The sequence below is a fragment of the Aulonocara sp. 'chitande type north' Nkhata Bay genome, linkage group LG3 (assembly GCF_057382095.1).
Source record: "Aulonocara sp. 'chitande type north' Nkhata Bay isolate Kocher_YH1m ecotype deep benthic linkage group LG3, A_spYH_male_GT1.1, whole genome shotgun sequence".
Classification (NCBI taxonomy): Eukaryota; Metazoa; Chordata; class Actinopteri; order Cichliformes; family Cichlidae; genus Aulonocara; species Aulonocara sp. 'chitande type north' Nkhata Bay.
In genome coordinates, this window is record NC_141346.1 from 21,506,287 (window position 1) to 21,521,008 (window position 14,722).

The window sequence follows — 14,722 nt, forward strand, 5'->3', positions numbered from 1 at the left end:
TTGTTTATTTAAACTTGAGTATGAACTTATACAAAATGCAGCAAGATATTTAAAAAAACGTTTTATTGATTAAAAAACACTATATCGGATTCATATCGGTATCGGCAGATATCCAAATTTATGATATTGGTATCGGACATAAAAATATGGTATCGTGCCATCTCTAATAGACGAGAGGGCAAAATGCACAAAAACCCCCGGAGAATAGAGGCATCCTAATCCCATGACATGATAAAGACTTACAACACCAAGCCTCAAGCTCCAAAATATAGTTATATCCTTCATCTATCCAGAGGTCTGTATTAGGCCAGGTTTGCATCCTTTGGCCAGCTGGGTCTGGCTCCTGAACTTTAAATTTGACATCTCTGATATGTAAGAACTTTAGAAGGTACTTGCAGGGATGAATGGATAATCATGCAGTTTTTAAATAATGCCAACGTTACTCAGAGTACAAAAGGATTTACTCTTATCACCTTCTCGCTCAGGTCCACTCGGCTGTTTTGCCCTGTAAAACCTTCAACCAACAGTACTGCCTGATCTTAGGAAGCCAGTTTGTGTGTAGGTGCTCAGACAGACAGAAAAGTCAGCAGAGCTTTATTAACCCTCGTTTCTCTTTGGGTCACTGAGTTTTATGTAGACTCCCCCAAGAACCCCTGTATGATTAAACTGGTTGGTTTACAGCACTGTGTTGGCTTCTGGAACAGATGCATCCTCTTGATGTTTTCCTTCTCTTTGATTTGACCCAGCTTGTACAAATAAATGAGGGGCAGTCATCCGCAGAGAGATGCACCAAGATCTGAGGCATCTGTTGAATGTCAATGAAGCAGTTTGACAAAAATGAAATAAAATCAAAGTGTTTGACTCCGTGCAGCCAATATGTAATGATAGAGACAGACAGCGTGTTAAATTGAGAGTTTAGTCAGGAGTGATAGATTTACAATGTAAACAGTTGTTTAAGGTGTAATGAGAAGATTAGCAGGAGAAACACATGAAGGGGATTTGCTCTGTTTCTGTCAGAGCTGGCAAGAAAACAAAGGACAAATAACAGCGAGAAGAGGCGTGCAGCCGTCACACTATTTAGATTATATTAAAGGCACCTGCTTAGTGAAAACATGGACACTGGCAATCAAGTGTTTGAAGGAGTGCATTTTCAGCCCATCATTTAAAATAAAAGGAGCCTGTTCTTAAGCCATAAACACTCTTTGAGACATTTCTTTCCAAGATGCTGTGTTTTCAACTCAAATGGCAACAGAAGCTCAGACACCATTGTTTTGTTCGGGATTTGAAATACAGTTCATTTCGTTTTACAAACCAGTTTTTCCTGTTGGCCTACATTCTAACAGAGTTAAGCTTAATTGCAATTTGTAGCCAGAGTGGGTGTTAATAGTTCTAAAGTTAGACATTTTGTTTTTATTGGAAATGTATTTGCTAAATATATTTAGAACAAAAACTTTAGTTTTTGAAAATGTGGCAGTGTCAAGAGGTTGGATACTTTTTATGAAAGTTAATACATTATGAAATACAATTATTTTAATCAAGCTTATGAGAAAATCGTAATGGCAGCATTATCGTAGGGCTATTTCACACAGGCCTTAGAGATCAGTCAGCTTCAGGTCATAAGGGAAATGTGTATATACGGATGTGGCTGGCTCACTTAGTGAAATCAGTTGCAAAGAGGCTGCTACACCAAAAAAAAAAAAAAACCCTGCTTTTAATTGCTTTAGTTGTGAGCACATTGCCTCCACTGCCCATAGTTTGCCCTGACTTAAATAGTGGATGAACGTCAGTGAAACTCATTAACTATGAGTCAGACCAACAATGGAGAAAGTTGGCCTGGTAAAAGTTGTGCCTTACTGCTGCACCCATTACTCTTCAAAAGGTGTGGAATTCTCATGATTTAAAACCATATTAGCATTAAAACATCCCGCTTTTACAGGAGTAGAGGATGAGGAGTAAATGTATCCACACCACCTCCTCTTGTACTGATTCACTGAGGCCCTTCACATTCTTATAGCCTTACAGGAAAGTTGAGGTCTGGTTGTATGAAGCAGTGCCTCTGGAGCATGGAGCTCTTTTGAAATAGCTTGTGGTGAACTTTGAATGACCAAAAAGATTTTTTTTTAATATATCAGTCGAGAATAGGGGCAACTTCTTCTGCATATTATGCCAGCTGCTTATCTGTCTGTGGTCTTGTTTGAAATTCTTTGCACATTATTGGTTCTGCAATGTTTTAGCTGTCTAATGTAACATCAGCATTGTTGTTGCAGCATGCTGGAACTGTTCTGGAAATCCCAGGCCGCTAATTTGAGCTTGTTCTTCACTTTAATATGTGCAGCAGGGGTGGTTTAAAAGAGTTTGAGTCCAGCCTACTCCACATTAATTTCTGTAACACCATTCTGATAAAAGAGAAATGGATAAGTAAAACATCGGCCAAAATTGTTCGCCTTTGCTGTCATGCATTCATCCATGCACGGTCTCTGTTAGTTACTAGCCTATTTAATGACCAGCCTTAGAGCACTGATCATTGATCTTAGATGATTGAAAATGATTATTCATAACTAATTAATGTGATTTTTAGGTGTGTGATATACAAAAATAGTACAAGGAAAGTTAGTATTTGTAACATCACTATCAAGTCTGTGATGTCCCCAAAGCATACAAACAATGTCATTAGAAAATGAAAAATAAAGATACTTCCCAAATCTGGGAAATTATTTTGTTATAGCAGCTGAAATGATTATAAAATAATAACAATGATGGTAATAATATCTGCCAGATGCTTCTCTGCCAGACAGATGTATTACAGAGCATGTGGGTAGCTTAGCTGATTCAGACTGTTAGAGACAGTGCATCAGAAATGGATGACCCCATTTGTAGCCAACCACAAAGCACCTACCTGATCAGTTCACTCAGTGTCACCTACTCCGATGCTGCTCCCACAGCAGACGGCAGCAGAGTGATAAAAATCTCTATCATGTTGTTGCTTAGATTGCAGTTTTAAAAATTAATTTATTATTATTATTATTATTATTATTATTATTATTCAGTTCAGTTTTATTTGTAGACTGCCAAATAACAATAACAGAAGCCTCAAGAAGTAGTCTTGCCCATCACTAGTTCTCCAACCATAACCACTGCAGAACTGTTAGAAGTATTTCTGTAGGTCCTATGAACTGTATGATCTGTCTGAGAAACAGCCTTTGTGAAATCGTGTCCTATGATGATTGTACTGAAAGTCTGCACTGTGCGACATCAGCTGGTATATTCATAACATTTCTCTTACTCTTAAGCTTTCAGTGCAGCTTTTATATATAAAAGCTAATTGTAAATCAACATTAGTGGGTCCCTCAAGAATTGAAAATTATGTGGCAAAAAAGGTGATTATTAGAACCCGGATATCCGAAAACACACAAAGACATTTATTGTTTCTTTATTTTTGATGTGATATACTTAAAGTGCACAATGAAAGCCATTATTTCTTAATTTCTGCTCTTCAGGTTTCAAGTCAGCCTCAGTTCCCTGTGACTCAAGATCAGGCTCCTCGATCATGATCCTGTAGAACTAGCTAACATTATTACTTTGCTTTGGCATCCCCAAAGAATGCAAAGAGTAATTTCTAAGAAAAAAACGTCCCTCTGCTTCTTAGAAATACTATTTAAAATCACCAATATTCAAAAATATGCCACACTTTACTATTCCACTCTTGGAAAGCCTTCAAACAACCTTAAAAGACGTTTAAGGATTCTGTGAATTGGGAAAACATGGCTGGTTTATCACAACAGTAAAGAACTTTAAAGTTGACACTGAGATCCAAACGTATCATTTGTGAAATCATCCCCTGGTGCAGATGCAAGATTTATGTCTGCAGTCACAGAGAAAAGACAGAAACAGATACTGTAACGTGGCTCCAGAGGTTAAGAGTCTTAACTGAAACAATTTAGTTTCTTGCTTCTGGAGGCAAATCTCAGCAAGCATGCGATGCATAGAGAAGGCATCTCTTCTGTCTGTGTTCAGTAACAAACAAAGTATTTTAGGACTATATGTGGCTTTGAGAGAGGGATTAATTGAAGAAGTCATTTAAACTTTGGTCACCAGGCATGAGACTTTAAATATATTTTTGGAAGTGAATGCATCACATTTACAGAGAGAAGCCAGAGGTCTGGCATCAGTTTGAAGCTACACTTCACTTATTAGTTCTTCTAAGCCTGTGCTTTGATCCATTTTTTTCTACATCAGCTCTTTTTAATTTTGAACCTTACACAGGAGGTTTGGCACCAGAAAGCTTTAATTTACATTTTAAAGGCTGACCTTTATGTTGTACTGTTGAAGTTCTGTGTTACAACCGAAATTAGCTGTGATGTGACAAAATTAGAACAAAGCTATTAAATGACTAACTAACGGGTTTGGCCTCTGCTCTTCTTCTTTTACTTAGTGGACGTGATATTATTTAATCGGTGGTTGACGTCAGATATGAGTTTATTAAATTCAGTTTCATTTTAGGATATCTTTCCAACAGTTGTTCAGGGTTCATGGATAGTTTCCTTAAAGGCTTTCAGTGCTTCTTCTTGAAATTTTGACACAACACAAAAGCTGGCCAAAGAATCCCAGCTATTCCAAAATTACAAGCCAAGCAATGGTTCAGTCAAGAACAACAATTTGTATAACAGTCTAATATTATTATCTAGTGGTGGACCTCGATTTTTTTTCTACTATTCTATTATTACTCTTCTACTATATCTAGATGATATCCTGGTGGCTCTTTTGACTGGCTCCCGGAAAGCATCCGGGCATTTTCCGATGCTATGCTCTGCATTAGCTTGTGCTGCCGTACTGGCCCACCTATCGCCGTCTGCTGGAGTGCACGCCAGCAGTGCCATTTGGTGGCTATTTCTGAGTTTACGATGGACATTCAGCACGTGGTTGGTAAGTCCAACCATGTGGCTGACTGTTTGTCCCACGCACTAGTTTCTCCTATTTATGTTGGCATAGACTATTACGCCATGACTGCTGACCAGAGTGGTAACTTGGACATCCTTGCCCTTAAGCCTGCTCAGACAGGCCTCATCCTGGAGGACAGACCAGTGCAGGATGGTGGTCCTCCCCTGGTCTGTGATATTTCCACCAGTCGCCCACGCCCGGTGCTTCCCGTTTCATGGTGTCGTCGCATTTTTGACTCATGCATGCTCTGTCACATCCAGGGGTCCGGGCCTCTGTTAAACTGGTCAGCTCCAAGTTTTTTGGCCAGGCCTTCACAAAACTGTGAAGGAATGGGCCCTAGTCCTGATACCTTTGTCCCAAAGACTTTAGAAACTTATAAGTTTGTTTTGTCAGGCAATGCTCATAGTACACCACTGCGTCTGCTGTATGACAGCCCGTTTAGAGTCCTCGAATCGGGCCGGACTTTGGAGGTTGTAGGGAGACTGTGTGTGTTGATAGACTTAAACCTGCAGATGTTCTTGGGGACAATCAAGTAGGGTCGGCCCAGCCCCCCCCCACCACGGCCGCCTGTCTTCCAAGGGGTTAACTAACTCTGGTTTTCCCCCTAGGAGCCCTCAACCGATGGAGTTTCAGTTTTCTTCAGTCTTTACTTTTTCTGCCCACACCCCCTAATTCTCAGGATAGAGCTTTCTCTACCAGTTTTCTCCCTCCCAAGTTCAGCCTTTCCGCCCGTTTGCTTAAGCCCAGGGTCCTGGACTAAAAGGAGACACTACTACGCGTTCGAGGAAGGGGGGACCACCAGGAGGCTCCAGTCACACTGGATGCAAATGGGTTAGCTTTTGGTGCTTTGAATGCTCAGTTCTGTGAAGCGGAGATTAAAGTTGGAGTAAAATATTATATTATTATAATATTAGGATCTCTTGTGTTGTCTTTACATACTTCCACAATCTGTTAGTTATCTTATCCTCGCCGCTTGCGAAAGCTGTAAATACTAGAGTCCTTATATACCATCCAATGTAAGGTTAATACCACAGCAGCCCAAAGTAACAATATTGGCAATTACCAGAATCATTTTTGATGTTTCTGTAATGGTTAATCCACCAGTAGTCAATTTAGTTCAGTTCAATTCTTTTCAGTTTTATTTATATAGCACCAATCCCAACAGTCACCTCAATGCATTTCATATTGTAAGGTAAAGAGAAAGCCATGATTGTTGGCTAGCTGTTGTTAGCATAATAACTTTGAACTCCTCCCTCTCATCCAAGAATGGTCCCTTCTGGCTAAAAAAAACCCCAAACCACTAACCTTGAGGCTTTGAAATGCCAAAGTTCATGGCTGACATCTACATCTACTTTTTAAAACTAGATTTGGTTATATCTACTCATTAATTATTTCCTTTATTTCAAAAAAAGTAACCATTCAGTATTTTTTTAAGCTATGAATCAAACAGGCATACCCTCAGATTCAGTGCATGACAATGACTTGGACTGCAGTCTGGATGTTTTGCTCCTAGTACAAGCAGCAGGGGGCCTTTCACATGTCTGTGCCCAGAGGCCAGTTAATACATAACAGATGAATATTAACCTTTTCAGCTAACTCTGGCAGTTCTTTGCAATTCTTTCAGTCCTCTGATGACCAATGAATGTGACTGACTAAACTAACACAAACACACAGCCCTCACCTGTCTCTTTTTTGTATACATATAAACATGAAAAAGATGCTTTGTTGAGTCCTTTTGTGAGTTTAGTTTGCTGAGCACTGTCTCGCAGTGTTGTGTTTCTTGTGGTGAGTATGATTCGGCACAGTCACTGATCTTGTCAGCCGAGAGAAAGAGCAGGAGGGAGCTGAATTCCCTCTAGCAACTTGCTCAGTGAATTAGCTCGCTGGGGTGCGTGTGTTTGTGTGTGAATGTGTTTCTTTGTATGTGCTTATTCCCACATGGATTTGTGTGAGTACATGTGCAAGTGCATTTAGATTCACATTGGTGTGTGTTTGTGTTACCATTCTTGTGTTGTTGTTGTTGTTGTTGGTGTGTGTGTGTGTGTGTGTGTGTGTGTGTGTGTGTGTGTGTGTGTGTGTGTGTGTGTGTGTGTGTCTGTTTGATGAAATGTCCTTTGAGGCTTATTTAACTGACCTACATATCAGAGCTGTGAAATGGAGAGGTCACAGTTGCATGTGCATGGTAGTGTTCAGACACTATGACACAGCTGGTGTGACATCTTCCCACCTGTGAACCACACAGTCTGACTTTGTGCACCATTATACAGAAACTAGAAACTTTCTTCCAAGATGGCACCTATCCATTTCAATTTAGGTTCTTGCAGTAGGTGGACATCTGGAACTAAAAATACAACAAAATAACAATAAAAAAAAAGGACTATATTGTATAGTGCAGAATTGTGAAGTGCTATACAAATACAGGCCATTTAATATTTACCATTCTGGTTTTTACACATTGTCAAGATTGTAACTGAACTAAGAGAAGCTGTTGCTGATTTTGCTTTCACTGTCTAACACACTAGGTCCCATCAAAACTAGACAGTATAATCAGATTAAGATGTACCAATTTTTCCACTATTACGTACTTCGTTCGACTTGACTTAAGTCAGATTTTAGGATTTTCCATTACGTGATAGTATCTGCTCGGTTGGGGTTGAAAATGTGACATCAAGGAGACTACATCCCACAAAACGGCTAATGAGAGCGACTCCTTCACAAAAATCCATCCAAGCACATTGAGGTGGTATTCAATTATAATACCACCTCAATGTGCTTGGGGTGATTAGAGCATGGAAAATGAATAAAACTGAGTAGAGTAGAATAGAGTCGAGTCGAGCCAATCCAAGTAGGTACTATAGGAAAAGAGGCTATAGTGTCTACTCAGCTTGTTCAGCTCCAGCCTTTGTTAATGGGACATAAGCATGCATGCTGATATAAACTACTGATGCTATCAATAGCATCTAGGGGCGATCGTGGTTCAAGAGTTGGGAGGTCGCCTTGTAATCGGAAAGGTTGCCGGTTCGAGCCCCGGCTTGGACAGTCTTGGTCGTTGTGTGATTTTTATGTTTAGGTTTCATTGGGCAAGCACTGCTTGGCTTGCATGCCCAGTTTTTGAATATCTACATAATAAAGATATAAAAAGTGAGACATCTGACATTGTGGAATTTCAGATGTAACTGTTTTTGATAACTTAAAATATAAGTTATCAAAAACAGCATCCTCACAGTCAATAAAATCATTACTTTGCATTTGTATGTTTAAAGTAACTGCTAAAGTTTTTGCAGTTACCTTCCTAGAGATTATGGATATTGCATTTTATACAGCATCTGAAACTTAACTACTACTTAACCTAAGTTCCTTTTTTCCTGGTCTTATCAAATCCTGGTGATAAGAAATACAAAATCCAGTACTAGTTTTTAAATGCCCAAACTTTGTAGGCTCTCAGACTTTTACTTTGTCCACATGGGCTAAATGAGCAGCGATATTAACAGCCTGAAGGTGTAACTTCACTGAGAGCTGCCCAGTATTGCGCCCATCTGCTGCTCTACCAACCAGGCCAGACGTTTCTGCCTGCTGCAGGGCACCTCGACACTTAGGATTCAGTCTTTTGATTAAATTTTTGAGGCAAAAATTTTGATACTCAAAATGAGACAAAGTAACAATATTTTTTTTTTTAAATCAAAACCAGATATTTAAAAGTGCACACTTTTTAAACTGCTGCTGTTTTAACTGGATATTATTGTTGGTAATGCAAGCAGCATGAGGTCAGTTACTGTTTCACTAGTTTGATTCAGTATTGTTAGTTTTATTTATCTCAAATTAAAAATAAATATTTTATCAGAGTATCACAGGAATGTTTAACACTTTTCAACTTTGTTTATTTATCGTTATTATTAACATTGTTGTTGTTGTTGGTGGAATTATTCATGAATTGTCATATATGTATGTATATGTGTGTTTGACTGTTCTGCAGATTATCTGAGGCTCTACTTTTGGGAGTAATCTGATCTCATTTATATTCTATGCTGCTTTCCAGGAACAGGGATTAAGGATAACATTGTGACACAGGTTGATTTGACAGTGACCTGATTACTTTTAGGTGTGTGTGAAAATGGGTAACGTGATTTTCATAGAAATGAAGGCATTGTACCGAGGACCTGTCCTGGGGCAACCATATCACCTCAGTTGCACGGAAGGCCCAACAGCGCCTCTACTACCTGAGGAGACTGCGGAGCGCACACATTCCCAGATCTCTAATGTTGAACTTCTACAACTGTGCCATCAGCAGCGTTCTGACGTATGGATTTCTAGTGTGGTTCCCCAGCTGCACCAAGGCCGATCAGCAAGCACTCCAGCGGGTGGTGAAAGAAGCTGGCAGAATTATTGGAACAAGTCTGCCAGAGATCAGTAATATCTTCCCCACTCGCTGTCTGAGGAGGGTGCACAGTATCCTGCGGGACCAACATCACCCTGCGCGCCACCTTTTCCATCTGCTGCCCTCAGGGAGAAGGTACAGGTCTATACAGGCCAGAACATCCAGACTGGCCAACAGCCTGTATCCACAGGCTGTGAGGCTCCTGAACTCTCTGCCCCCCTCTCACGGACAATAACCATATCCAACTTCTTAATAGCAATGAACTGGTCTGCATTGGTGCATCATATCTTTATTCTCTTCCCCCTCCTGCCCCCCCCCCCCCCTCTTTCTTAAATAGATGACTATCATATCTGATATCATATCTCACAGTACAATAATATTGAATGGGTTGCATTGTTGTATTTTGTCATGTTTCTCAGGTCTTTGTCTGAATTTCTACGAACATTATTGCTAAGGATTGTCTTATTGCATTGGAGTCACACTGGGTTAAATATGTACACTTGGGTTTTAAGGGGTATTTATTATTTTCTTCTTTTTTTGGGGTTGTATGGAAGCCCCAAACGCAATTTCATTGTTCTTGACAATGACAATAAATAAATAAATACTAAATAAATACTAAATAAATACTAATTGTAGTTGTTGAGTAAAAAAGTATTTTTCACAAACTTCAGCTTCACATTTTCAGAACAACAATGTTTAGGGTTCAGTTAAATGTAATTTTACTTATATGGCACCAAATAAAATAAAGAAACATTCCCCTCAAGGTGCTTTATGATATAAGGTAAAGACCCTACAATAACATTTCATATTGTTGCAGGATGAAGTGTTCCTGATTTAATCCTGTGTTTAGTGGGGCATTCTAGTAATCTGTCTGTGTTTACAGCAGATTGGATAGTTATTATGGGCAAACACCAATGGTTGACTTAAACTGGGGTTTTAGAGTAATCAGCGTCAAATAACATGGTTTTCCTACTTTAACCTGATTGCTTGCTGTAATCTGTTGAGTATGACGTGAATTAAAACAAAGTTTATTGATATGGCTTGCAGATTTAATTATCTCATTACTTGCCATTGTAGTGTCAAATACAGTATATACTAAATTTTCTCTATCAAACGTTCTTTCACTTGTCAGAAGAGCTCCCCCTTCAAAAATCCTTTCATCATGTGTGAAAAATGTTGAACTTATTTTAGTCTTTTGATTCGTTTTTAAACTATTGTAACATCACTTATATTGTTAAAAAAGTTACAGTTGGAGGTGGTTGGATTCAGGACACAGAGGTTTCAGTTATGTAACTGCAGCTATACCATAGCCTTTTTTTTAAACATTCATTCTTGAATAATCAGGCCCCATCTTATCTTACAGACATTAAATTCAAATATAAATTTTTGCTAAATTTTCATTTCTGTTTGTCAACTACTTGTACTGTTACTTGGGTTAACTTTTAAATCATAACTTTTAGTTAAATATTCACTATGTTTTTAGCTGACCTTGTTTTTAATTAGCCAATGTTAAGGTTCACATAATTGAGGAAGGAGAGTACAAACAACCAGGTCCAGAAGATCTTGGTCAAACAATTGATTTTAATGAATACACGCGTGGGAAGACCACTGTACGCAGACAGCACTTGATCTTCGACTTAATCAAAGCATACACAGATTTTTATAGCATCAGGGTTTGAATTAACGACGCCCCTTCATACGTCACAGACAGAATATATACACACGTCAAATTAAAACCATAATGACTTTTAACACAGTTTAAAGGAACGTTGTCTTCTATCTTCATGGCCGGTACTTCCTGTCACTGCCGGATGCTCTCTTGTCAGCTTGACACCTCAGCAGCAGTTCTGCGACAAACTGCTCTTTTGCAACCCCAAGCAAAACATGATTAAACTTTCACCTATAAATGATTCTCTCTAACTGAGTGTGTGTGTGTGTCGTCCTCAAATGCTCTCTCAATTCACCCGTTGCACTTCTGACCTTTTACCAGACCAGAGGCTCATCCTTATGTGTAATAACCTAACTGAAACTACATGTACTATGTTGAATAAATGTTTTAATCAAGAACCTCTACTAAAAGTTTAGTAAAAGAATATAAAAGTATAACAGACAATTTGGATAACCTAGTAATTCAAATAGCCTCGTCTAACCTGCTCAGAATGACTTTCGGTTTCAGTTCTGCAAAGCCTTCTGCAACTTCCTGTCAACTGCAACTTAGTCTTTCTGAAAGACACACACACTGTTTAAACCTCTGAATACAATATCAATGCTGCAGATTATATTATTAATGCAATGGTAATGATGATGATTATTTAACAATAGCAGTAAAATAATTTCCCTGCTCCACACCACATATTTAGCCTTCTATGCTTTGTTCCTCCATGAAATCTGTTTGCGAATCATTAAAGGTCACAGTTACTGACTAGCTAGTTAAAGGAATAAAAGAGTCAGATATTTATCTGAGCATTTGAGTGAAGATATAAAATAAGATTAAATATTCGATTCAGGTAGTAGAATGGTCATGCTGCTCCATAATATGACATAGCTTTATCAATCAGTCGGTGTATCTTATGTAAGATGTACTTCAGTCCAAAAAAAACCTCCATATACTCTACTCTTTCTTTAAGCATGTTAATTTAACATTTGTCCATTGGTATATTTCTTTGTTTTCCCACAGGTCCTGTGAGTATAACTGTGTGACTGTAAAATGGCGCTGCCAGCTAAGCACATATGATCTGACATGGAGGCCATCATTGCAGTCAACTCCACACAGGACGAGCTCCCACCCGACGATGACCCCCTTAACAATGCTTTCCTCGAATACGACCCTAACACTGGTGTCGCTCCCTCAGCTCTTCCTACACTGGCATTTGAAGGAGTGAATTTCTTAGAGGACCCCATCAGCCTACCAAGTGTACAGGTATTGGTCTCACTTCCATTAATTTTTCCATTATGAGGAAAAACATGAATAATTTATCCACTTCTAGTGCCTCAAATCTGCCTGGCAGGCCAACAGTGTAATAACTCACTGGAAATGATGGGCTATCACAATAAAAAAATATAGCATGTATTCTCATATACTTTATGAATTTGCCTAAATGATTTTTCCACCTTGCTATACATAAAGCTATAGAATAGAATAGAATTCAACTTTATTGTCAGTGCACATGTCACAAGTACAGGCAACGAAATGCAGTTTGCATCCATCCAGAAAGTGCTTTAGCCATGATATTACAAAATATATATTAGCAATTATATAGATATATTACAGAAATGGGTCTGTGTGTATATATATATATATATATATATATATATATATATATATATATTAGGGGTGCAACGATACACAAAATTCACGGTTCGGTTCGATACTTTGGTGTCACGGTTCGATATTTTTTCGATACAAAAAAAATGTTCATGCATTTTTAATTTGTCATTTATTAAAATTATAAATATATATTTTAACTCAAAAGTACAGTTTTTAAATTTAACCCTAACCCTAACCCTTGTGCGCGTTTTTTATTTTGACAGCGAATGCGCACCTGCGGACCACTTATGTGCAGCCCTGGTTATTTAGCTCATCATATCGCAGCCACAGAAATTATTTTGTCCATGAAACCATAAAGCTGCACTTTCTTTTTGCCTTATAGTCTGATTTGTCATAACTTCTCCGTTTTGTGGTAAGCTTTTATTTGGCTGTCACTTCTTCACCCTGACCTGTCTTATTTGGCTCAGCAGAACTGAAATGCTTTTACACGCGCACTCACATAAGCTCAGCGATTCTCTGTGCGATCAACCTCTCACATGTTTAAGCTTGCTGCGGGAGATTTCACTTGTCATGTTTGCATAGTAAGCTAACGATTAATAAGACGATGTCAGAGGAATTGGTGCACAAATTATCATCACTCACAGATCAGTGCTGTCGCTCTCTATACACAGTTCGCACGATTGCAAAGTGAAAGCAAAAAAACAAGCGCAAATTCAAACGCGACTTCAATATGTCACATATTGACAGTGGCTCACCGATGCCAATGACATAATTACCCAGCTACATTTCTGAAAGAATGCAAAAGCATTGACATATATTTTTCCTACAATAGCCCGACGGGCAGGGAAGAGATAGATTTTGGTAGCCCGACTGAAAAAATCGCTAGCTCCAGGATGTCGGGCTAGCGATATTGCAAGCCCTGTATCTGATTGAGGAATCACTCATCTTTGGAAAAGAGAGTTTATTACAGAGAAATGTCTCTTTCCAAAATAAAAGCTATACTATCCGCTTCTTCTGGGCTATATTCTCAGCAGCATAAGGAGAATCATGTGCTAACAGCTGTCTAAATGACTCGGCTAAAGTTAGTAGCATGCTTGTTGTTTTTGTCTTTGCACTAGGATGATGTCGGTGTAAATGTGCAGTCATATTCGTTGTGTTCCCACTAGTGCTTTCAGGTTAATCTCGTTGAAATGACCTTAACGCCACAACACGGCAAATCTCCGTTAACGAGCTACCGCCGATCGCTCCGTGCATGGGGCTAGACGGCCAACACGTTAACGAGCTAACTGCGCTAACACACTAGTTCACACCAATGTAATTGAGCATTGCTTGGCACATCCAACATACTGTTTTACTTTATTCCATGACTCGCGTACCTTCAGGGTCATACGTCACATGAAAACCAAAATAATTCCAAACGCCAGATCTGAATGAGGGTCAATTTGCCTGTTGCAAGGAGAGCTTAACTTCTGTCTCGCTAGCTTGCCCTGTGCTCTTCCTTCTGACTATGCTGTCTGTGTGGAGCGCTCAGTGGATCTGCGCTCGACAGTGCAGCCTAGGCGGAGTAGTCGAACACAGATTCACTGAGCGCTCCACACAGACAGCATCGTCAGAAGGAAAATTGATAAAATAAATTACAAATGTTGTATTGTTCGATACATATGCGTACCGAACCGAAAGCACTGTATCGAACGGTTCAATATCGATACGAATATTGTTGCACCCCTAATATATATATATATATATATATATATATATATATATATGTATGTATATATATATATATATATATATATATATATATATATATATATATATATATATATATATATATATATATATATATATGTATGTATGTATATATATATATATATATATATATATATATATATATATATATATATATATATATATAAAAACACCCAGCACGCCCCTGAGGGCGGTATATCCTTCAAGCTCGGGTCCTCTACCAGAGGCCTGGGAGCTTGAGGGTCCTGCGCAGTATCTTAGCTGTTCCCAGGACTGCGCTCTTCTGGACAGAGATCTCCGATGTTATTCCCGGGATCTGCTGGAGCCACTCGCCTAGCTTGGGAGTCACCGCACCTAGTGCTCCGATTACCACGGGGACCACTGTTACCTTC

The 14,722-nt window shown here is 38.9% G+C and overlaps 1 protein-coding gene across 1 annotated transcript in view; it reads left to right on the plus strand.

Moving 5' to 3' along the window:
• The window catches only part of npy2rl (neuropeptide Y receptor Y2, like), an 87,776-nt gene that overhangs the window by 28,648 nt on the left and 44,406 nt on the right, over window positions 1-14,722 (plus strand). The window contains exon 2 of the mRNA XM_086272996.1: window positions 11,991-12,233. Within this exon, the coding sequence (XP_086129122.1) occupies window positions 12,054-12,233 (180 nt within the window). The 5' untranslated portion in view covers window positions 11,991-12,053. The remainder of the gene's footprint in view (window positions 1-11,990; window positions 12,234-14,722) is intronic.